General features: G+C 38.4%; 3 protein-coding genes and 1 pseudogene across 3 annotated transcripts; 2 read left to right on the forward strand and 2 right to left on the reverse strand.

The window, feature by feature from the left end:
• The first annotated feature begins 525 nt into the window (after positions 1–525).
• On the forward strand, positions 526–3739 carry LOC139884134 (uncharacterized). Its single transcript, XM_071868207.1, has 5 exons — positions 526–1953; positions 2038–2110; positions 2404–2519; positions 2661–2777; positions 3389–3739. Exons 1-5 carry the CDS (start codon positions 526–528, stop codon positions 3737–3739), a joined length of 2085 nt encoding a protein of 694 aa, XP_071724308.1.
• An 865-nt stretch (positions 3740–4604) lies between these two features.
• On the reverse strand, positions 4605–11232 carry LOC139884138 (cytochrome P450 71B2-like). Its single transcript, XM_071868210.1, is given in 4 exon segments — positions 4605–4952; positions 4954–5220; positions 5565–6436; positions 11214–11232. Coding segments are annotated over 3 exon segments (1308 nt in total). The 5' UTR covers positions 6258–6436; positions 11214–11232.
• A 6384-nt stretch (positions 11233–17616) lies between these two features.
• LOC139884139 (protein ACCELERATED CELL DEATH 6-like) lies at positions 17617–20420 on the forward strand (annotated as a pseudogene).
• Position 20421: 1 nt separating this feature from the next.
• LOC139884140 (protein ACCELERATED CELL DEATH 6-like) lies at positions 20422–22583 on the reverse strand. Its single transcript, XM_071868211.1, has 5 exons — positions 22461–22583; positions 21840–22386; positions 21057–21595; positions 20468–20749; positions 20422–20427 (listed from the first exon to the last, which is right to left on the reverse strand). The coding sequence occupies exons 1-5, from the start codon at positions 22581–22583 to the stop codon at positions 20422–20424; spliced, it is 1497 nt and encodes a 498-aa protein (XP_071724312.1).
• Positions 22584–25075: the final 2492 nt, after the last annotated feature.

Raw genomic sequence — 25075 nt, forward strand, 5'->3', positions numbered from 1 at the left:
GGACTATGACATAAAATATAACTAATTGGAGGATGAATATGTACTTATAAATTACATGCCATGTGTTTATTTGTGATTGGTAGTATTGGTGATTGGATGACATGATGTCATCGGTTCGGTCCGACCAGTGTTGGAACGATGGAAAGCTCTTTACACAAATACATACTAGTATTCTCTTCTCCACGTGCCAGCTTGTAAAGATCGGCTGTACACAAGTTATCATAAGTTGGGATGCATATGAGCACCAATTTTGGTTCAAGTATAAAAAAGTACGGGAAGAAGAGACTGGTTGGTAAGCTGTCGTCATTTTCTTGTTTTGTTGGTCTTCTCTCAAAAAACAAAATTCAAATCAACAATCCCTAATTCCACCTGCTTAAGCAACCTCTTTAATATTCTTCGTAATAAATAAATAAATAAATGTGATTCTACTTGGGCTTCAATTCACTTCCGACGAACAATTATAGCAACGACTACGAGTGCTCGTTTGATTCTCAATCAATAGTCAAGTTTTGAATTCGTTATATGATGGCGAGCGCCGGTGACGATGACGCCGACGCTGTTCTGAGCGACGTCGAGGACTCCGACGAACCGGTCCCGATCGCGATTAAACATTCGTTTTCTCAAGATGAAGTATCCATCGACAGGTTCCGTGAGCTTCTGGCGGAGCTCGATCGGGAGCGGAAGGCGCGCCAGGCGGCCGAAGGCTCGAAATCTGAATTGCAAGTTCAATTTAATCGATTGAAGGCGCTCGCTCATGAAGCGATCAAGAAGCGCGACGAATGCACGAGGCAGAGAGATGAAGCCCTCCGCGAGAAGGATGATGCTCTGAGATCCAAGGAGAAAGTTTCCTTAGAGTTGGATGAGGTTCTGAAGCAGAGAGATGAATTGTCGAATCAGAAAGATGAGTCCGTGAAGCAAGTGGATGAGGCTGTAAAGGCCAAGGATTCCATGCGATCGGAGGTCGAGACTGCCGCTCATATGTTGATTACTGGTATTGACAAGATATCTGGAAAAGTCAGTCACTTGAAGAATTTTGCTGCTGGAGGTTTGCCAAGGTCCCAGAAATACACTGGACTGCCTGCTGTAGCTTACGGAGTGGTCAAGAGAACAAATGAGATCGTTGAAGAGCTTCTTAGTCAGGTTGAAACTACCTCAAAGTCTAGGGACGAGGCAAGAGAACAAGTCGAACATAGAAATTATGAGATTGCCATCGAGGTTTCTCAGCTTGAAGCCACCATCAGCGGGTTGAGAGAAGAGGTGACGAAGAAAAGTTCAATCCTTGAGAATTTGAAGGAAAGTTTGGACGAAAAGGATGCCAAGATTGTGGAGATCGAAAAAGAGCTTTCTTTGAAGGTGAATTCAGTAGAGACTGAAGCTTCAGAGTTGAGGCAGTTAGCCAGTGAGTACGATGATAAATTGAGGAAGTTAGAAGATAGGATGGAAGCACAGAGGCCATTGCTTGTTGCACAGTTGAATCTTGTGTCCAGTATTCACGAAAGAATTTATGAAATTATGAAGGCCCTTGACACAGATAACTCTGACCAGTCAGAGTTCTCTCAGTCATTGTTTCTTCCTCAGGAAACAGATAATGAGGAGAACATTCGTGCTTGCTTAGCTGGGATGGAATCTATTTTTGAACTGAGTAAACTTGCGGCCGCAAAGACATGGGATGTAATGGACCATAAGAGTCGTGAACTGAAGACCTTGGATGAAGCAGTGGACAGATTAGTCAAGGAGAAAGAGCATATTGGGTCTTTACTCAGGGGTGCTTTGTCAAACAGGATGACACTGGACCCATCTTCCAAGACGAATAATTTATTCCAAGTTGCAGAGAATGGTTTGAGGGAGGCTGGAATTGATTACAAATTCAGTAAGGTTCTTGGAGAGGAAAAGGTTTCACATTCTGGCGATAAAACTGTTGATCAGGAAATGGACGATGAGATATACACTTTGGTAACTCCAATTACTTACTTATTGTGTATGCTTATAAATGAACTTCATGGCATTGTTTGCTTAGGTTTCATTTTTTATGCTCAGGCTGGGGCTCTGGAGAAGATTGTTAAGGCGTCTCAGCTTGAAATTATTGAGTTGCAGCATTCAGTTGAGCAATTAAGGTACATGAACTGCTCTCTATATCATACCATTTACATGCTGAACTTTTCTTATGCATGACATAGAGGAAACAAGATAATGTGAGGCGTGTTCATGTTCTTTGCCTTTTCCCCATCTAAGAAAACGAATTCCTCATTCTTCTAAAATTGTGACCTGGGAACTCATTTCATTCATGTATTGTAGAAAAAATTAATTTCTAGAATGTCGTGTTATCATTTTTAGTTCTTTCAAATTGTCTTTGCAAATCTCTGTTCTGATAAAAATGGTCTTTTCTGGCTATGCTTTAACGTACTAAGGCAGAGTCGGGTTCACTTAAAGAGCATGTGGAGGCCCAAGCCAAGGAGTTGAACCAAAGAATGCATCGCATAGAAGAGCTTGAAGAAAAAGAGAGAGCAGCAAATGAAAATGTAAGCTACATATTATTTGCTCACCGGTACTTAAAGCACTAGGTAGCACGTAGGGTGTACACTAATTGTGTCTTATTAGAAAATTTTAGGCTGCTGTCTGTCATGTTGTCCTGTCCTGATGTGTTTATTCATATTCTGAAGGTTGAAGGGCTAATGACTGACGTAGCTGCTGCCGAAGAGGAAATAAATAGATGGAAAGTTGCAGCTGAGCAAGAGGCTGCAGCTGGTAGAGGTGTTGAGCAGGAGTTTGTGGCACAGGTGTTTTTCTTTGGAAGACCCTGTTTAATCCTAGTTTTTTTTTACTTTTTTCTTATTTTTTTAACTTGTTAATTCCTAGGTTATACAGAGTCTTGTGTCTTGAAACACCAAATCGCTTATGTTACTCACATTTTCCTAAAACAGTTTTCTGAAAGCGACTTAAGGTAGTTACTTTGAAGGTGTGGTAAGTTTAACATAATAACAGATATCATTTTTAATGACCTGGGATCACGAAGATGAGAAGTCTAAGATTAAATTGTGAGGTCGCGAAAGTAATAAGGACCAATATTTTATCCCTACCTAAGTTGACTATTTTAAGCGGGGCAAACATATTGCCAAGCAACTTGTGATTTGGTATTTTCTGAGAAAAACTTTTGACAAGAGATGAAAAATGATTGTACAACAAAGTCCCTAGAGGTTGATTCTGAGTTTTCCCGTGTCTATAATATTCTATCTTCTGATTCAAATGTGATGATTACATTTGTGACATGTTGGTTGGTTTCTGTAGACTTAAAACCAAGTCATTCATGATGCATAGTAGGTTTTTTTTTTCTTTCATTTATTGGTCCATATCAGTGTTTTTCTACAACGGCTTTGGTGAATATCTGCAGTTGTCTGCTCTTAAGCAAGATCTTGAAGAAGCAAAGCATGCTATGATGGAATCGGAGAAAAAGTTAAAATTTAAGGAAGAGACGGCGGCTGCCGCCATGGCAGCAAGAGACGCAGCCGAGAAATCGTTGAGATTAGCGGATCTAAGGGCAAATAGACTGAGAGATAGAGTAGAAGAACTCAGTCGCCAGCTGGAAGAGTTTGAAACCCGGGAAGACTCTAGAGGCCGACGTGGTCCTAGATATGTTTGTTGGCCGTGGCAATGGCTAGGAATGGACTTTGTAGGAATACGGCATCCAGAGACGGAACAACAAAGTTCTAACGAAATGGAGCTCTCTGAACCTCTCCTCTGAATTGATCGTACACTTTCTTTTTTAACTTTTGTATTTATTGTAAAACTGTGCATAATAGAGAGCTCTTGAAAAGATAACAGATTTGCGGCAACTATCATTCTTCCATGTTTTTCCATATGCAATATTTTTTACGCACATCGTGTTGCTGTCTTTGTGTTAAAGACTTCTTTTCTAGTTGATTTCTCAGCATAAATCTTCCCCTGGTGTGTAGTTTACATTTCCACAAGGCAACTGTTTTTCCTAGTGCGTTCTTTAGATTTCAGCATTGTTGTCAATTCGTAGTCTAAATTTTTGTTAACTTGGTTAAAAGGTTAACAAGAAAATGAACTAATTTTACAGTTTGCTGCAGAACGAGAAATAGATATGCATATCGATGTAGGGTAGAATGATTTTAGAGGTGGGATCCATCGACTCTAGAAGTAGATATGTAATTCGTGATACATGTATTAGACGCTATATCGAATCGTGGCATGCTATATGAATTGGGTTCGCTTTGGCATTTTATGCCTTAGATTTCTATCAGGAAAACTTACAGACGGACGCAGGAAGCTTCGTGTGTTGGTTGCTAATTAAGTTATCTGGTTCATAATTTATCACATATGCCATATGCAATAAATAGCAAAACAATTGGTGTTTCATTTTTATTCGACTTTCTACTTCTTATATATATAAAAGCCAAAGATTATTTGTGAGCCAGTGGGGCCTCCTCCTAGTAAGTAAATGTTCATTTTATTACCAAACTTTATTCAGTATAGACAAATCCGCAGCACATGTATTATTCTAAACAAAGTTTCCTTATTAATACTTCTTCTAACCTTCCTTGTTTTACACGACAAGATCATAGTATATTAACCAGATGACATGACTACATTATGTAATTTACAGGAACAAGCTCGAGAGGAATCTTCTTATGAACGTCAAGTCTCTGGCCAGCTGCCTCTTCCATATTCATATCTTCCTCTTTCATTCCACGAGGCAGTTTCCAGTCAAAACAATATAAGAGATTCGCGAGTAAAAGCTCCATTGTCGTCGTTGCTAAATGAATTCCAGGACAAACTCTCCGACCAGCTCCAAATGGCAACAACTCAAAATGCTGTCCTTTGAAATCAATTGAAGCATTATTAGCAAACCTTTCCGGGATGAACTCTTCTGGGCTATTCCAGTACTCAGGATCTCTTCCGATCGCCCAAGCGTTTATCTGTATAAGTGTTTTTTGGATGAATATCGAAGCCGTTGATCTTAAAATGGGACATTGTTTCTCTTGCAACCAGTAGAGGACCAGGAGGGTGCAATCTCAGAGTTTCTTTTAATACCATCCTAAGATATTCGAGCGAGCCAATCTCCTCTTCTTTTACAAATCTCGCCTTCTTCCCCGCAACATTCCTAATTTCATCCTGTGCTTTCTTCAGAACTCTGGGATTTCTAACAAGTTCAGACATTGCCCAAGTTACTGTTATTGCTCCAGTATCTGTTCCCGCCAAAAATTATATTCTGATACACAAATGTAAACGATTAAGTTCAACTAGGAAAAAGTTCTAGGAATTTTGGTTCTCAAGTTTTCTAAATTAAATTTATCAATTAAATGTTAATAAGACTCGTTTAGTTAAAAAAGAAAAAGAAAAAATACCATGAAAGAAGTTCAATTTATTTTCCAAACATAAGTGCTCTATCGCTGTCCTGCTGCTAAATTCTATGTTTCATTTCTTTTCGTCCTCAAATTCGTTTCATTCATTTTCCACTAAGCAAGTTTTTCCAGAGAAAACTGAATAATTCCTTATAACTAAACAAGCAAAATTTTCAGGAAAGGAAAAGATTGATTACATACGAAGAGAACTCCTTTCATATGATTTTTCGTGAGCCAAGTTTCCCCAATTTGAACTTGTTCCCTCTGCAATCTCAGCAGAACGTCAATGATGTCTTCTTTTGCACGTCTGGAACCCTGAAAGTTGATATGATCATCTATAATCCATTGGAACACAGAATCCAACCTGCGGAAAACTTTTTCGATTTTGGTATGATGACCAGTTAGCCTATCAATAATCCAACCTACATAAGGGATGCATTCTCCTGCACAAAAGTTTCCTAGGACAGACTCAACTTCTGGAATAACTTCCGAAAGCCTCTCAGTATCCAAACCACTTCCTCGAAATGCCGTTCCACACGACATCCTGAATATTACACTCGCAAAAAAAGTACAAATCTTCTCACTGAGATCAACTGGAGTTTCAGAGCTTGCTGAGATTGAATCGAGCAGCGAACCAACTTCTTCTTCCCTAATATATTGAAAGGACTGGACCCTTTTAGCGCTGAAAAGTTCGAGAACACAGAGTTTCCTAGTCTGTCTCCAGATTTCACCGTATGGAGCGAAAGCTATATCTAAGCCATTGTAGGAAAGTTTGGCAGAACCAGATAGGATAGGTCTACTGCAACAATCGAGGTCGTGAGTTTTTAAGACGTGTTTTGCAGCCTCTGGAGAAGAGATTACGACAAGTGGTATGCGGCCAAGTTTAAGGAACATTACCGGACCATATTTCTTGGAGAGCTTCCGGAAAGTTTGGTGGGGCAATTTTCCAAGTTGGAGAAAATTTCCTATGATTGGAAGTTTGGGAGGTCCTGGAGGGAGCTGCTTCTGTGGTTTTTTCGTATATCGTTTCGAGAGAAGAAGAAAGAAAACAGGAAGGAGAAGAAGAAGGAAAAGCCATGTGAGGTGAGCAGCCATGGGAAAGAGCTTTGGAAATTATAGAAGATTGTGCTTAGTTGAGAGCTAGTGTTCTCTTCTCAAAGTACAAATTAAGCCAAAGTTTTGGATTCATCCAGATTAAATGATAAGCTACTTACCCAACTTTTTGATTGTTGTTTTGTTTTGTCAAGTAAATAGTGAACTGTGTCTGTGCCTAACAGGTAGTAGTAGTAACAAACTTTCCTACTTCATAGAGCTCACGGCTAATAATATACATATATATATATATATCTATATATATTAGTAATTGATTTTATAAGATGTTTAGTAACAAACTATCTTAAAATAATAAGTAGTAGTAACAAACTTTCTTAAGATGTTTATTCATGACTAAATGTCAAATGATTAATTAGGGGTGGTGATCTTGTGAGATGAAGTGGAGTAGGGGTGGTGGATCCGATGATGATAAGTTGATGGATTAGACTGATCGACTCTATAATATTAATACCCACTGTTTATTAAATAAAGAACTTGTCGATGGCTAAGTTAATAATCAAATTGAAGCAATTTTTTCCATGAAGGGATGGGAATCAATCGGTTGGTTACTTTTATTGTTTTTTTGCGATGGCTGGTTGTGGTGGTGCAGGCGTGGGTAACATGGTAGTCATATTTTTAAGTGTCAAAGATAATCTTTGATGTTTTTTAAAGTGTCAAAATAGACCCTTAAAATATTAAATGTAAACTATTGGTAATTTTTAAATCTTTATGATATATGTCAAGATTTTATTGGCCTGTAGTAGGTAAATTTCCTTCATACGGTAGGAGCGAAGTTTTTTCCATTTGGTAATAATGAAATCGTCAGATTCATACTCAATCACTCGCCTTCCCTTAATATATGATCTCTTGATGGAGGAAATGTCTAAATAAAGTCACAATAATTTTATTATTAATATTTTTTGGACTTATATTTTTGACAGAGTCTGGAACTTGAATCCATTCGATTATAATGAAAATATTATAAACTTGTCCCGAATTTATTTAAAAGTAACTTGTCAGTATATGGTTTGTATCGTAAAAAATATTGAATCGCGAGATTCGCAGGATTCATATGAGATACAAAGCAAAAAAAAATATGACATTCAAATACGTATCGTTTTAACTAAAAAAAATCAAATCGTAAAATTTGTATGTATATCATGGGATACTTACGAATATGGTGCCACCTACCAATCTCAAATCCATTGACAAAAATTACACCACATCTCTCCATTTCAAATGTTGCGGCAACATGGTTTTTCATCAATCAAGTAAGTTTTCATTTCACATTTGTTTTTTTTTCACTAGGTTTCAAAGGCTAAATGTATCTTTGGACGTTTCCTTGCCATTAGATAGGGGCTGCACATTTACATCAAAAAAAGATAGGGGCTGCACATTCGTCATATCGATCAACCAATATATCATTGTCTTATCATCACAAACCAGAGAAAAAAAATGCAATTCATATTTATTTTGAAAGATATAAATGATCAAATTCGTAAAATTTACAGCCAACCGTACCAGAGAAGACGAAACGAAAGAAGCAATTGGAGCTAACAGGAGGGCAAAACTGAAAATTCAATGGAAAACATCTGAAAACCCTAGAAAGAAGGGAACGATTCAGAGTGATTTAGCTTCAAATATCCCATTTTCATGTGCAGAGAGATGTAATTCGATTTTTTAACTTTATCTTTGTTCGCAGAACTTCGACGTACTCTTTTTGCCATTGTTGTTTTGTTGCAAATTAAGTCTTCGACGACTGACTATGCGCGGACCATGCGTCATTTCCTGGTTTTTCTTCGAGCCCTGAATTAACTGAAGAACTCTATAAATTTGCATTCACTTCGTTTCAATTTCTCCTCGAGCTCTGGTTAATTATTATTCTCTTCACCGATCGTGAATTGGAGCTTCAAATAATTAAACTATGGGTCAAATATATATTATGATAGATGCAAAGAGGAGACGCTCTTTCTGGAAAGGTAAAAGGGAGGTTCCTCCTCCTCTGGTTCATCCTCTCCGAAAAGCAAACCTGTTCCTGGCTCCTCTTCATCATCTCCTAATGAATGGTTGTTGCTTTCGGAAGATCAAATCATGGATAATCAATTGTTTCGAGCTGTTTGTAAAGGTGACATCAGCGAATTCACTATAGCCCTGGATAAACTGTCCATGGATAAGCATTTAACTCGTGATGCCATTTTCATAACCTTGACTCCTCTGCGCAACACATTGCTCCATGTAGCTGCTGAATTCGCTAATGATGAAATCATTAGATTCATACTCAATCACTCGCCTTCTCCCTTATGTACAATCAGAACTTGCTAGGAGATATGCCTCTACACGTTGCTGCAAAGTCTGTAACGGCGGAGCATCACCAATCCATTCCCCAAGTTGCTTGTGAAGAAAGATGGATTGCTTGAGGAGGAAGTTAAGCATCAAGTGCTAGAGCTCAACAATGTGGCAGAATTCCCTCCAAATACACCTAGAGCTCAACAAGTTGGTCGGAACACTGGCCGGAATCCCTCTCTCCGGTGCCGGAGTCACTACTGTTCCTGGGAAGTTCGTTCATCACCAAAGTGGCTAAGGGTTAGTATTGGTAAGTCTTGTTTCACCCTAGTGATGAAATAATATCACTAAGTGTATTTGGATTTTATTGCTATTAAATAAATTAGTCAGGGGCTGAACTGTTATTTTTTTCAATGTTGTGAGTCACCTGCGTGTGACGATTTAGTCCTTAAAATTTTCCTTTAGTAGTTACTTTCGTCATTAGTTTGAATTTGTATTATGAAAGTCATGTGAGCATACATGTGACTCGGTTTTTTTATGGCTATATTTGGGGTCATGCTTTGCCCGATTAGGGTAAGCATTTTGTTGAGAAATTCGGTCCATGACTGCCATTTATCTATTTTTATGTTAAATTTTCTATTATGTTGTTGAGTAAAGATTAGTCCAAGATTCAAGCTTTACTCTTCAAGTTCGTCTACTAGCTTCAAAACCACACATCTCATTCATCACTTATCCAAATCCTCTCATACCAAAACCATGTTACTCCTTAGGCTTCCTAGTTTCTGCTCCGAATGACCTTCACCGGAAAATAGCGACGCCGGCGACAGAGCCCCCAGTTTTCCGATAGAAGCTTTAAGCCCTTTTCACCAAGATTCCAACATTGATCGATTGGATCATTAGGAAAACCTTATATTTATTAAAAATGGATCAATATACCCTTATGAAGATGTTTATCACGTGATTCCCCTGAATCTACCATTAAAGTCACTTTTTTTTTTTATCTCGATATAGCTCTATTTGATTTCAAAGGCTTTCGGTTCTATTTGGATCTCGTCTAAATCTGTTTATTCACTCGTTAGGGCGCCGTCATAGCTGGTATTAGAGCCAAGTCTCCTCCTTGGACCTCCGGCAGCCGTCATGAGTCAGTTTCCAAGTCCATCTCTCGGTTCCACCCGCCAAGATCCATCTCCCCTCTCGGACGAGCGCCTAGCTCATTTACCGTCCTTGAATGTTAACCCTCCTTCAGATCCACGATTGGCTGAGGAAAATGAGCTCCTTAAACGCGAGTTGAAGAGTTAACTCGTCAAACTCGCACTCTCCGCCTTGAACTTGCTGCGAACAAGCCGAAAGAAGGCACCTTTCGTCGCTCTCAAGCTAGGAACGTCTCAAATAGCCTCAATGTCCCCCAAAACTCGTCCTCCAGCGAAGAGACTCCTCAAAGGCAGCCTCCCCTGCCTCACCGTGGCTATCTACAGCCCTCTAAGTGATGCCGGTATGATTGTTGGCCAACAGAATTAGGCAAATGCAATGAAATTGTAAGGAGTAGAAGTCGAGAATGCTGCTGCAGAATATTAACAGACAGTTAGGAATTTTACAATTCTAAATGGGTCTTGTGTTTGTAATGGCCCAGCTTTATTTTAGCCCATTAGGGTGTAGCTATCAGTTGAAAGAGAAATTGTAAGAACTATATAAGCTCCTTATCTCCCGTTTTGTTTCTTTAAGACAAGATAGATTATTTCTTTTATAAATACAAAAATATGATATGCCCATAAAACTTTCCTCGTTTGTGTATTGATTATTTGATCACTTATTTCGTTTACTGTTTGATTGTTTTTTCATTGTTGCGTTGTTTACACTTTCCGACAATCTCAAATTTCCGTATAATAGTGGTACCAGAGTAGATCGATTTTGAGACGTGTGGAAAGCTTGAAAGTTGTGGTTCACTCTGAAAACTGAAGATGAGCTATCGACAGCTTGCTCCAGCAGATCTATTGAAGTTGCATCAGGCTCTTACAATTTAAGGAGGTCATGTTGGTGGTCTCTCTATCTCACCACCATCGATTTTTTTAGGTGAGAACTATGATATGTGGGCTGTTTAGATTAGGAATCACCTTCATTTACATCGTTCATGGGATATAGTTCATAATGGGTTTGTGGAACCATTGCCTAGTGCTGATTTGTCTGATGAACAGAAAAGAGAAGTAGAAATACAGAGGGATAAAGATATGAGGGCATTGATTTTTATCAGTCAAGCAGTGAGTGTTGAGGAACATTGCTGCGACCTCAACAGCAAAGGAGGCCTGGGACATTCTGAAAAGGATGTATGAAGGATCTCAAATGGCACAAGATGACAAAGAAGAGATGTTGAGAACACAGTTTGGAAGCTATAAGATGAAAGATGACGAGACAGTAAAAGATGCTAAACTGAGATTTCAGACGATTGTGCGTGAGTTGGAGTTTGTAACCAAGCAAGTGATGCCAGAAGAGAGACAAGTAGGGAAGCTGATTTTCGGGGCTATTCCGAGAAGGTTTGAGTCGAAGATGGGTGAGCTCTGTCACAGTCGAAGAAATTTTCAGTTCTTTGCAGATTTATGAAGACCAACACGGGATTAAAACTGAAACTGAAAAGAGTGCTTTTAAAGGAGCAGAGAGGTTTCGGCAGCCACAAAACCCTGTCTTCCCTCATATGACCGGAAACAATCAACAAGTCTCTTCGGGTCAGCAGTGCTCATCAGGTGATAGTGGACAAGATACTAAAAGAGGCAGGTTTCCAGAATGTAAATTTTGCAGGAAAAGCAATCACAGAGAAGATGATTGCTTCTGGCACGACAACGCTTTTTGTGAATATTGCAAGCAGAGAGGACATTTGGAGAGAGTCTGCAATAGTTGGTGGAACAATGGTCAATACAATAATCAGAACAGACAGAACAATCAGATCCAGGACACACACTATACTCAGACAATACCTCAACAAATGCCACAACCTAATTTTTATGCATATCAGAATCAAATGCCACATCAAATATGTACTCTATGTCATATCTGAGTCAGATGCCTCAGCAAGCTCTAGCCTCCTCAGACCCCTCAAACACCACAATTTCATCCTTCTCAGCTACAACCGTTGTTCTTACATGCTCCACATGAATTTCTAGAATTTTCAGGTGTTAAGTCCATCTTCCTCCTCAAACACGCCAGCACAATCATATGCTCCCTCTCAATACAGCGAAGCAGGACCAAGTCAGAATCAACAGTCTTCACAACAATCTCCTCACCAATCTAAAGGAAGGAAAGTGAAAGAAGAAGAATTGTTTGTAGCTCAAGCAAAAGTGGTCACTAAACAGAAGAAGAAAAGTGCATAATGGCTTGTGGATAGTGGATGCAGCAATCATATGACCAATGACTCTGATTTGTTTGTCAGCAAAGACAAAGAGGTGAATATAGAGGTAAGAATTGGGAATGGTGATTTGTTAAATGTTGAATGGAAAGGAGATGTGGCCATACAAACAAAGAATGATGAACTTATTCTGGATGATGTTTATTTTTTACCTGACCTTGATCAGAATCTATTGAGTGTTGGGCAATTGATGAATCATGGTTATGGTTTGTGGTTTAAAGGTCAGTCTTGCAAGATTTATGACTTTTTAATGAGGGAGATTGTCGAGATTAAGGAGAATAACAGGATGTTCAGGCTTAATTTAGAAAAAGTGAGACGAGTTCAAAATGCAATGCCAGCCAAGTCAAAAGCTGTTGTTTCCGAGCTTTGGCATAGGAGGTTTAGCCATGGCTGTGCAGAGACTATATATCGGATGTCAAAGAAGAAGATGGTAGAGGGACTTCCTGAATTGAATGATAGGTTGAAGGGAGTATGCGAGCATTGCGCAATTGGGAAAAGCCATCGTTTGCCATTCAAAAAGAGTTACTGGAGAGCCACTCTTAAATTACAATTGGTCCATACAGATCTTTGTGGACCTATGAAGCATACTACACCGACAGGAAATAGATACTTCTTGCTATTTATAGATGATGTGAGCAGATACACTTGGATCTTTTTCCTTAAACAAAAAGGTCAAGTGTTTGGTTTATTCAAGAAGTGGAAGATAATGGTTGAGACCCAAAGTGGTTGTAAGCTGAAGGCTCTAAGGAGTGATCGAGGAAGTGAGTTTACATCAAAAGAAATGGCTGAGTTTTGTGATAATGAGGGAGTTGCGCATAATCTGACTGTACCTTATTCACCTGAGAAGAATGGTGTCGTGGAAAGGAAAAACAAGACAGTAGTTGAAATGGGGAAGGCTATGATGGACGATAAAAGTGTTCCTCTATATTTTTGGAGTGAAGCAGCATACACTGCCATCTACTTGCAAAATAGGCTCTCAACAGTGGCTTTGGAAGAAATGACACCTTATGAATTGTGGTTTGGAAGAAAGCCACAAGTTAAAGGTCTTCGTGTATTTGGAAGCATTGCTTATATGCACATTCCAGTAGAAAAAAGGGATAAACTGGGTGATAAAGCTCAAAAAACCGTGATGATGGGTTACAACCATGACCTAAATGGTTATACCAGAGGATACAAGCTATACGATCCAATTCAAAAGAAGATGCACGTGAGTCGGGATGTGATTTTCGATGAAGAAGGAAAGTGGGACTGGAAAAATGGAGCTACTGTGAAAACAACGAGTGATACATATGTGCCAATATTTACTCAAGGGCCACAAGTTCAGGAGGTGTGCCCTGAAACAACAAGTGATGATGAAGGTTCAATGCGTGTGCAGCCTGTTAACGTGAATACTCCACAAAGCCCCCTTGAAGTAGTGCCATTCAGACCTCCTCCTAGTCCAGCAAACCAGCCTGTATGGTCCTCCTCAAATATTCAGAACGCACCACAAAAGATCAGGGAGCAAGAAAATACAGTAAGTCCAAATAGAAAATTATTGTATGAGTTTTTTAGGACACTAGCCTTGCGGTCCAAGCAACTGTCTAGTATATACAGGAAAACTGAGCCTCAAATTTTGGACTTGTCGATGAAGAACTGGCCATGATGGCTAGCATTGAACCTTAGACTTTTAAAGAAGCAGTATGTCATGAGCATTGGCGTCAGGCAATGGAGGATGAAATAAATGTGATAGAGGAGAACAAGAGTTGGTCTTTAGTAGACAAACCAAATGGAGTAACTGTAATCGGAGTGAAGTGGGTTTTCAAAACCAAGTTGAATCCGAATGGGAGTGTTAACAAATATAAAGCGAGGTTTTGTTGTACAAGGTTATGCCCAGATGTATGGGATAGACTATGGAGAGACATTCGCTCCCGTGGCGAGGCTTGATACGATAAGGTTGTTGTTAGCACTTGCAATTGAGAAGAATTGGATTGTTCACCAGATGGATGTCAAATCGACATTTCTCAATGGATATTTATCTGAAGATGTGTATGTCAGACAACCTCCAGGTTTTGAGATCAAAGGAAAAGAGGGAATGGTATATAAACTCCATAAGTCTTTATATGGCCTAAAACAGGCTCCGAGAGCCTGGTATGACAGAGTTGACAACTTTCTCACAAATCAGGGGCTCATTAGAAGTAATGACGAGCCAACTTTATACTATAGCTTTGTGGAAGGAGAAAAACTTATATGCTCGATTTATGTGGATGACATTATGATAGTGTGTTCAAATGGCAAATGTTAGACAATTTTAAATGAGAAGTGAATTTCAGATGACTGATTTGGGTCCTATGAAGTTTTTCCTTGGACTTGAGATCGAGCAGAATACTGAAGGGATTTTTGTGCACCAACGAAAGTTTGCAAGGGAGATTTTGAGGAAGTATGAGATGAAGGGATGCAATGCTGTTTCAACACCTATAGAGGAGAATCTCAAGCTTTGGGAGGAAAAGGAGAGCAATGAGGTAATATCTTTTCCCTTGAAAAGCCTGATAGGAGAATTGTTGTACTTGTGTGCCTCGACCCGATATAATGTATGCTGTAAACTTTCTATCTTGTTATATGGAGAATCCTGGTCACGCTCAGATTGTGTGTGCAAAAACGATATTGAAGTATGTTAGCGGAACACTGGATTTTGGAGTCATGTTTAATAGAGGAGGCGATGGTGTGTTAAAAGTATTCAATGATGCCAATTTAGGAGAAGAGAAAGAGATGAGTCGTTTAGGCTAGTGCTGCTCGTTTGGTTCAGGTGTTTTTCCGTGGAACTCTAAAAAGCAGAATATTGTGGCATTGTCATCTGCTGAGGCAGAATACGTCGCGCTTCATGTTACTGCAAAATAGGTTATGTGGCTGAAAAAGATTCTAACAGAGCTTGAGGAGCTGAAAGAAGAAACAATGACGATGCATAGTGATTGTCGTCCAGCTATTGCAATAGCAGAGAATCCAGTTCATCATAAGAGAACAAAGCATATGAAGATTAAATATTGTTTTGTCAGGGAGCTTGTGGCAAGCAAAGAGGATAGTTTGGCTTACTGTTCTGGACACTTGCAAATAGTTGATATATTTACCAAAGGGCTACCTAGAGGCAGGTGTTTTCTTAAGGAATCTGCTTGGAATGCATAATTCTGCTGTCCAAGGAGGAGAAGTTGCTGGTATGAATGTTGGCCAACAGAATTAGGCAAATGCAATTAATTTGGAAGGAGTAAAAGTCGAGAATGTAGTAGAATATTAACATACAGTTAGGAATTTTACAATTCTAAATAGGTCTTTGTGTTTGTAATGGCCCAGTTTTATTTCAGCCCATTTGGGTGTAGCTATCAGTTGAAAGAGAAATTGTAAAAGCTATATAAGCTCCTTATCTCCCGTTTTGTTTCTTTAAGACGATAGATTATTTCTTTTATAAATACAAAAATATGCTATGCCTATAAAACTTTCCTCGTTTGCGTATTGATTATGTGATCACTTATTTCGTTTACTGTTTAATTGATTTTTCATTGCTGCGTTGTTTACACTTTCCGGCAATCTCAAATTTCCGTATAACACTAAGAGCCGTACTCCTTCTAGCTCTGACGAGGAATCTCCTTATGAGCTCCACTATGGCCGTTATGCTCCGGGGCGTCGTCTACAAGCCTATGGTGGGAGAAGAAATCAACACCAACGTTTTGAAAGAAAGGATGAACTCAAAGATTTCAAGATCGAGTTTCCGGAAAACGATGGTGGACGTGACGCTGATGCCTTTATGGGATGGCTCACGACCATAGATAGGATCTTTGAGCTCAAAGATGTTGAAAAACGAAAGAAGGTTATGTTGGTGGCTCTTAAACTCAAAGACTTTGCATCCGTTTGGTGGGATAACTTGACATATGAACGTGATGTTCTAGGTAAGCCTCATGTCCAAACTTGGAGAAAAATGAAATCACTCTTGAAAGCTTCATTCTTGCCATCCAATTATCGCCAACGTTTGTTGAATGAACTTTTCGAATTGAAATAAGGAGATAATTCGATTGAGACTTACATTGCTAAATTTGAACATTTAATGTTAAAGTGTGGTGTTAGAGATGAAGAAGAGGTCACTATCTCCCGATTCTTACTTGGTCTTAATGTGAAAATTAGTGTTGTAGTTAATTTGCAACCTTACTACACTTTCAATGATGTCAAGAAGCTAGCCTTGCAAGTGGAGATCAATTTGAAGCATCAACATGCTAGAAAAGGGAAGCAAGCCGTGTATGCAACCTCAACCAATCCACCAAGGCCCTCTAGCAATGCTCCCAAGCCATTTACTCCATATAGGCCTCCTTCGGCCTCCAATGTGTCTAACACTTCCTATCCTTCTAGATTGGCTACCCCACCAAGCTCTAACCCGCCTCCTCCAAGAGCCCACATCCCGAGAAGTCAAATTCAATGTTTCAAGTGTAAGGATTCCGGCCATTACCTCTTGGAGTGTCCTACCAATGCAACTAGGAAGTTAGCCTATGCTGAAGAAGAAGTTTGCAACTATGAGGAGAATTCGAGCCTCCAAATTCAATCTCAAGTCACTCAAGAACCACTAGAGGAAGTTCAATGTTATGGTGACGATGAGGGAGAATTGCTTGTGCTAATGAATATTTTGAACATGAAAAAGAAGGATGAAGATTGGAGGAGAAGGACCTTGTTTCATTCTAGATTCAAGTGCAATGGCAAGCTTTGTGAATTAATTATAGACGGTGGAGCTTGCGAGAATGTAGTCAATGGAAAAATGTGGAGAAAACTAGCACTTCCAACGGTGACTCACACAAAACCATACAAATTGTCTTGGGTGGATCTAAAGCATTCGATTAGGATTTGGAAACAAGCTCTTGTGCCCTTCTCAATTGGTAACTACAAGGATGAAGCATGGTGTGATGTGATGCCCATGTCGCCTTGCCACTTGCTGCTAGGAAGACCTTGGTTGTTTGATAGAAGAATTAAACATGACGAATTCGAGAACACTTACACTTTTCTCAAAGATGGCACCAAGTTCAAATTAATGCCTCGGAATCCTACTACCATTGAAGGAGAGAAGCCCAAAAACCTTGGAATCACTATTTCTCACACTCAAATTCTAAAATGGTCCACTAGCTACAAGGTAATTCCTCCACCCTCTATCATGAACTCTCGGCTGATGCTTGCTAGAACTAGAAATTTGGTCACTCTTGGACAATTTGATAATGTTCTTGTTGATCCTTGTGGCATTTTGGTTGATGAATATGATCCTAGTCTTGTTGATAATCCTCCCTTCGAACTTGAGAATCCTTGTGTTGTTGTGAAAAGTGACAATGAATCACCCAATGATTCTTGGTTCTCGACCATTCCCACTAAGTTTCAAGCTAGAAAAGTTCAAAGTGAAGGTCGTTCACCTTGTTTATGCTAAATGGGGCAAATGTGACTTTTTTAAGAAGTTGAAATTTTGTGAACTTGTGGAGTCTACCAAAGATGGTCTTTGAGGTTATAAAAGCTTTCGGCCGTGACAAGTTTAGGAACAAGATTTGCAATGAAGTGCATGGTGCCTTGTCGGGAGTTGCTCCCATTCCTTATACACTCATCCTTGTCGGCTCTTCCCTCATCAAGGATCCTTTTCAAGAGTGGGAGGATGATGGCGGAGCATCCATCGATCCATTCCCCAAGTTGCTTGTGAAGAAAGATGGATTGCTTGAGGAGGAAGTTAACCATCAAATGCTAGAGCTCAACAATGTGGTCGAACTCCCTCCTTTGCACATCGCCAGAAAGTTGGTCGGAACACTGGCCGAAATCCCTCCTCTCCGGTGCCAGAGTCACTATTGTTCTCGAGAAGTTCGTTCATCACCAAAGTGGCAAAGGGTTAATACTGTTAAGCCTTGTTTCACCCTAGTGATGAAATAATAACACTAGGTGTATTTGGATTTTATTGCAATTAAATAAATTAGTTAGGGGCTGAACTGTTATTTTTCAATGTTGTGTGCCACCTGCGTGTGGACGATTTAGTCCCTAAAACTTTCCTTTAGTAGTTACTTTTCGTCCTTAGTTTGAATTGTACTATGAAAGTCATGTGAGCATACATGTGACTCGGTTTTTTTATGGCTATATATATGGTCATGCTTTGCCCGATTAGGGTAAGCATTTTGTTGAAAAATTCGGTCCATGACTGCCATTTATCTATTTTTATGTAAATTTTCTATTATGTAGTCGAGTGAAGATTAGTCCAAGATTCAAGCTTTACTCTTCAAGTTCGTCTATTAGCTTCAAAACCACACATCTCAATCATTACTTACCCAAATCCTCTCAACCAAAACCATGTTACTCCTTAGGCTTCCTAGTTTCTGCTCCGAATGACCTTCGCCGGAAAATAGCGACGCCGGCGACAGAGCCCCCAGTTTTCCGATAGAAGCTTTAAACCCTTTTCACCAAGACTCAAACATTGATCGATTGGATCATTAGGAAAGCCTTATATTTATCAAAATGGATCAATAAATGCTTATGAAGATGTTTATCACGTGATTCCCCTGAATCGACCATTAAAGTCCACTTTTTTTTTTTTTTTTTTATCTTGATATAGCTCTATTTGATTTCAAAGGCTTTCGGTTCTACTTGGATCTCGTCAAAATCGGTTTATTCACTCGTTGGGGCGCCGTCAGTCTGGACATCCTTATGTTGTATCTACTCTAACATTTCTTCAGGTAGGCCTTGTCGATCCGTCGAAATCTTCAAAATCGAAGGATCAGTCATCTGACCGGCTCCTAAGGATAAAAAATATGGAGGCCAGGAACATTGCATTGCATGAGGCATTGATACATGATCATACAGGAGTAGCTGGAAATTTGATCGAGGCAGATCTTGAAGTTTCAGTTTATCTAAATGAAGAAGAAGAGTCTGCTCTGCATCTTGCCGCTAAATTAGGTCATCAAACATGTTTGATATCTATGCTTACTCCACCTGTGGATGCAGACAAGAGGCTCAAAGGGAAGCCGGCGATTCCTGCTGCCATTTGTGACGCAGCTACTAAAAGGAGAAGAACAGGTAATATATTTTGCAATCCTTTATATATATAGTAATGCCGATGGACACAAATACTGATACAACAAACTTATATATAGCTTCGAGTTTGTACTCAGAGACGAAATTATACACCAAATATACCATAGCAAGTGATTTAGTGAACTTACCGCCATTTCTAACTGATTTATGCCAGATATCATTGATATTCTGTTGGAGAAGGAGCCGAGGTTCATAAGCTTAAAAGATGAGAACGGCTGGACCCCACTTCACTATGCATCCTTCCTAGGATATCTTGATGGTGTTCATTGCTTACTTCACAAATCTATCTCCGAAGCTGTCCAGAGGGGATGAGGATGGCTATTTTCCAATCCACATTGCATCTTCCAATAGTCATGTTCATCAATTGAAATGTTACTTAAGTTTTGCCCTTATCCTACTGAGATGATCTGCGGCAGCCATCGGAACATTCTTCATGCTGCTGCAAGGGACGGGAAAATAAATGTAGTTAGTTATATCTTCAAAGGCCTGAGCTTGAGAAACTTATAAACCAAAGGGATATTGATGGCTACACACCATTGCATTTGGCCGCTAAGTCTTGGCATCCAAAGACTGTCAGTAAGATTACATGGGATAAGCGAGAATCGTTAAACTTGATAAATAACATGAGACTGACAGCATTAGATGTTGCTGAAAGAGCCATGGGAACAGGGAGCTCCTTTCCGACAGGTTAGTTATATTTATGGTATTATCTTATCACCAATGCCTAAAATCTTTTAATATTTGACAAAATTCATCATATGACTGTTCCATAGTCATTTTTTCTCATTTTGCACCCGCCTATGTTGGACTGCACTAAGATCTGCTGGAGCTCGAAGAGGGCCAAGAGAAAAGAACTTGAACACATATAAAAAAAATCTTAATTAAATACGAGCCTATAGAGGAATTCAACATCGGCGATTATAAAACTAGAGTCAATATTCTTCTGGTAGTTACGACGCTAGTTGCCACTGTCACATTTGCAGCTGGTTTCACGGTGCCAGGTGGATACATTACTGATAATAGCGGGAAACAAGGGACAAAAGTCCTTTCTAAGACAGAAATATTTCCAGTTGTTTGTATTCTGTGACATGACAGCTTTGTATAGCTCAATTACGGTTGCTGTGATCCTTATATGGGCACAACTTGGAGATATTCGTCTGATTTATATAGCCTTAAGAGTATCAGTGCCGTTATTAGGAATGGCTCTGACGATGATGTCATTAGCATTCATGGCTGGAACATACCTTGCAGTGAGAGAGCTCAGTTGGCTTGCCAAACAAATAAGGATCACCACCACCATAACAGAGCTATACATAGCTATCATGTCAGAGAAAACGAACAACTTGAAACAATCCTGTCTTAGAAAGACTGCCATTCCTTCTTGTTTACCGCTATTATCGGAACTGTATCCACCTGGCACTGTGAAACCGGCTGCAAATGTGACGGTTGCAACAAGCGTCGCAACTAGTAGAAGAGTATTCACCCTGTCTTTGTAATATTGGATGTTGAATGGCACTTTAGGCTCGTGATAAATTGTCTTGGCTGTGTTGATGGTCTTTACATGTGGCGCTCTTTGAGCTCCGGCAGGATCTTAAGGCAGTCCAAGATAGGCGCTAGAAGATGAAAATAAAATAAAATTGACAGATGGAGCAATTCGTTATACAGTTAATACTGTTATTTCAGCCAAGAGTGAAGTAATTTTAGAGAAACGTAACCTATACATGTGCTCCAAATTGAAACATATTTTCCCCAAAAGAGGATTGCTCCCTTACTGCAATATAGTTTTCACTAGTGTGGCAAATGAAGTATGACAAGTAAGGAGATCTTATAATCATATGATAATAATACCATAGAGCACTCACCTCTCGGAAAGAGGCAGCCATTCCAATGCGGCCTTCAGCAATGCCCAAGGATGTCTTTCCCTTGTTATTTATCGAGTTTAATGACACTCTCTTATCCCATGTCAACGTGCTGACAATCTTTGGATGCATGAACACAGTGGCCAAATGCAAGGGTGTGTCGCCATACTTCATCCTCTGGTTTATAAGTTTCTCAAGCTCAGGCCTTTTAAGGACATAATCAACTACATTTAGTTTTCCATTCCTTGCAGCAACATGAAGAATGTTCTCTCCGTGAAAACTGATCATCTCTGTAGGATAAGGGCAAAACTGAAGTATTAATTCGACTACATGAACATGACCCATCCAAGATGCAAGGTGGATTGGAAAACGGCCAAACAGATCCCTCTGGACAGCTTCAGAGATCGATCTGGCTAATAAACAACGAACACCATCAAGATATCCAAGGTAGGGTGCATAGTGAAGTGGGGTCCAGTTCCAGGCTTTTCCATCTCTTGAACTTATGAACTTTGGCTCCTTCTCCAACAGAATATCTATGATATCTGGCATGTCCAACATGAAAGGGAAAAAAAATCATAAATCTAGTAAAGCACATGGTCATGAAAGTCGATTAGGAATGGCTCCAAATACAGTAAATCATTTCAGTGCAATAATCGCTTCCTCGAAGCCTTTTGTCATTTTTCTAATGTTCAACCCTAGTTCCTCTTACAAAAACCTAGCCATATAATTAAGTTTCCTAGCCATATATATATATATATATATATATACATGTATATTATAAATTACATGTTCTTCTCCTTTTAGTAGCCGCTTTATGAATGGCAGCATGTATCGCTGGGTTCCCTTTGAGCCTCTCGTAAGATGGAGAAGGCATCATCAACATAGATATCAAACACGTTCCATAACCCAAATGAGCGGCCAGAAAGAGAGGAGACTTTTCTTCATAGTTTAGATAAAATGAAACTTGAGGATCTGCCTCAACCAAATTCTCAGCTACCTCTGAATGAGAATGTATCAAAGCCTCATGCAATGCAGTGTTTCCTTTGTTATTTCTTATCCTTAGTAGCTGGTCAGCCTCTCTGGATGATGAGGAGGAGGAGGAAGACGACTGAGCTAGGTCTTGATCGGAATCGAGAACCACCAGGTCCAGGCCCGTCTGGAGAAATGTCACAACAGAAGAACGTCCAGACTTTGCAGCAACGTGTAGAGGCGTATCTCCTTCCAAGTTTCGATTGAAGACAAGGGAAGGGGAGTGATCGGCTATAGGTCTAACAATTTCGTCATTACCGAGCTCAGCAGCTACATGGAGCAATGTATATGCAGAGGAGTCAACCTATTGAAAATGGCATCTCGAGTTAAATGTTGATCCATTGACAGCTTATCGAGGGCAATAGTGAAGTCGCTTACATCGCCTTTTGAAGCAGCTCGAAACAAGTCAATGTCCATGATTTGATCCTGATCTGAAAACGAATCGGACAATGAAATTGTATCAGAATCAGGACTCCTTGTTTCAGGAAGCGTTCTGCACATTCATCTTGATGTCCATTGTGGATTATCTGAAGCTCCAATTAATTAAGCTCGCAGAATGAGTGAGTGAGTGAGTGTATGATACTAAACTAAAAGTAAGTAGAAGTGAATTTGTAGTGTGTTACTTTTAGGGATTGGAGATTCCATGAAAGAAAGAAAGACCATGTGAGTATGGACCCAAATGTAACTCCCGTGGTTCTCCGTAAAATATTTTTTATATTCATCCAAATTATATATATATATATATATTTAATCAATAATTTTTATTATATATATTTATTTAGATAAATTTAAAATTATAACGTAATTCTCTACAGATTCATTTAAAGCACTCACGTCCAAATCAAATTAGTACGTGAGAAAAACTTTTCTATTGTATTAGTAGGTTAGTATACAACTATAAAAAAAGGACTTATGGTGATTATCGATTTTTTTCCTTTTATTATTCTTAAAGATGTATTTAGAATATAATTTTTTCACATATTTTCTAATAATTTTAATATAATATTACAAAATAATAAAAATATAATTTTTAATTTTATATTATATTATATTATTATATATTTTAATATGAATTGGTAAATATATCTTTAAGTATAAAATTAAGAATTATCACATTTTAATTTTTACCTCAATATAATACATGATACATTAATTTTCCATCTATACTAGTAAACTACTAGCATCTTATAGAAAATAGTAAAATTTTTATTTTTAAATTTGTTCTAATTGTAAATTCAATTACAAATTTATTGTCAAATCAATATTCGGCATGTGGCATTTTATTAACGAATAATAATTTGATATGTGTATTTTAAAATTTTGAGTTTAATTAGGTTTTAAGTTGTAATTTTAAATCAATGATATTTTTTTTACTTATTCCTAATAATATGAGATTTCTATTCTCTCTTTACTTTGCTTGATATTATTTTTTTCCTATTTTAATTAAGAAATCAAAACACAATAAAAATATATTCCTAATAAAATTCTACCATTTATTTTTTAATATAATAATTTTATTCCTAATCAATTTTCTATCTATTATTTAAAAAATTATTCCGAATAAAACTATAATACACTATATATATTTTTAATTTTTTTCTTAAATAATTTTTCCTAATTAAAATTTATTATATTCTTTTTTTATTCCTAATTAAAATGAGCATTCTTTTTTTTCTATTCAAACGGACATATTATTAAAAAAATTATTCTTAATCAAATTATAATACTATTATTTTTTTTAATTTTTTTATTAAACTATTATTCCAAATAAAAATTCGCTATATATTTTTTTCTCATTCTTAATTAAAATAAAATAAATTATTTTTAATTCTATGTTTATTATTTTCAATCGATATATTTTTTCCATTTTTTTTTATATTTATTATTTTTGAAAAACAAATAAATTTTTAATTTTAACTAAATTTTAAAATAAAATCAAAATAATTATAATTTATATAGAGTTAAAATAATTCCTGCCATACATATTTCGTACTTTGGGGCCTTATTTTGTTTAAACAAATTTAATTTCTTTTCAACTTGCCATACATATTTCGTATTAATTTTTCGGGCTCAGGCAATGGCCTTTCTCGTCTAATGGTTGAGCCAGCCCTAGCCATGATCGATGATGGATAATATGTACTGTCATAACTATCTACTTAATATTATTATTAGAGAAACCCAGAAAGGAAAACTAGAGAGAGAGTGGGAGATGGGTTTTCGAATTAAGGATAGACGACGTGGCACAAGAGTGGAGACAAATAGTGTGATTGCTGTTGGAGTGGTGGTGGAGTAGTGGGCGGCTGCGGTGGAGCAAAAGAGGGAGAAAACAAAAACAGCTTTCCGTAGGCTTATTGATCTCATTCTGAGTTGTAGGCTAGTTGACAAATTACCGTTTCGAGTTGTAGACTTGTTAAGATCGTTTCGAGTTGTAAGCTTGTTGAGATCTTTTCGAGTTGTAGGCTTATTGAGCCACATCACAGTTTTAGGCTAGTTGGTAGTTTATTGTTTTGAGTTGTAGGCTTGTTAAGATCGTTCCGAGTTGTAGGTTTCTTGAGTTCGTTCCGAGTTATAGGCTTATTGATCCATTCCGAGTAGTAGGCAAGTTGACAGATTACCGTTTCGAGTTGTAAACTTGTTCAAATTGTTCCGAGATTTAGGATTGTTGAGATCCTTCCGAATTGTAGGCCTATTGAGCCAGTTCTGTGTTTTACGCTATTTGAAAGTTTATCGTTCCGAGATGTTCGGCTTGTTGAGTTCCTTTCGAGTTGTAGACTTGTTGAATTATTTCCGAGTTGTAGCCTTATTGAGCCCTTTCAGAGGTTTGGGCTAGTTGACAGATTACCGTTTCGAGTTGTAAGCTTGTTAAGATTGTTTAGAGTTGTAGGCTTGTTATGATCGTTTCTACTTGCATGGTTGTTGAAATCGTTCCGCTTGTAGGCTTATTGATCCAGGTCTGAGTTTTAGGCTAGTTGACAATTTATCGTTCCTAGTTG

The sequence above is a fragment of the Rutidosis leptorrhynchoides genome, unplaced genomic scaffold (genome assembly GCF_046630445.1).
Source record: "Rutidosis leptorrhynchoides isolate AG116_Rl617_1_P2 unplaced genomic scaffold, CSIRO_AGI_Rlap_v1 contig509, whole genome shotgun sequence".
In the NCBI taxonomy this organism is placed as follows: Eukaryota; Viridiplantae; Streptophyta; class Magnoliopsida; order Asterales; family Asteraceae; genus Rutidosis; species Rutidosis leptorrhynchoides.

Excerpts from the sequence above, each read along its gene's own strand:
- LOC139884140 (XM_071868211.1), bottom strand. The coding sequence starts at position 22,583 with ATGTGCAGAACGCTTCCTGAAACAAGGAGTCCTGATTCTGATACAATT. Across the intron at positions 22,387-22,460 it reads GAGCTGCTTCAAAAGGCGAT|GTTGACTCCTCTGCATATAC; the intron begins GTAAGCGACTTC and ends CATTTTCAATAG. Across the intron at positions 20,750-21,056 it reads TGGCTGCCTCTTTCCGAGAG|ACCATCAACACAGCCAAGAC; the intron begins GTGAGTGCTCTA and ends CCACATGTAAAG.
- LOC139884134 (XM_071868207.1), top strand. The coding sequence starts at position 526 with ATGGCGAGCGCCGGTGACGATGACGCCGACGCTGTTCTGAGCGACGTC. Across the intron at positions 1,954-2,037 it reads ACGATGAGATATACACTTTG|GCTGGGGCTCTGGAGAAGAT; the intron begins GTAACTCCAATT and ends TTTTATGCTCAG. Across the intron at positions 2,520-2,660 it reads AGAGAGCAGCAAATGAAAAT|GTTGAAGGGCTAATGACTGA; the intron begins GTAAGCTACATA and ends CATATTCTGAAG.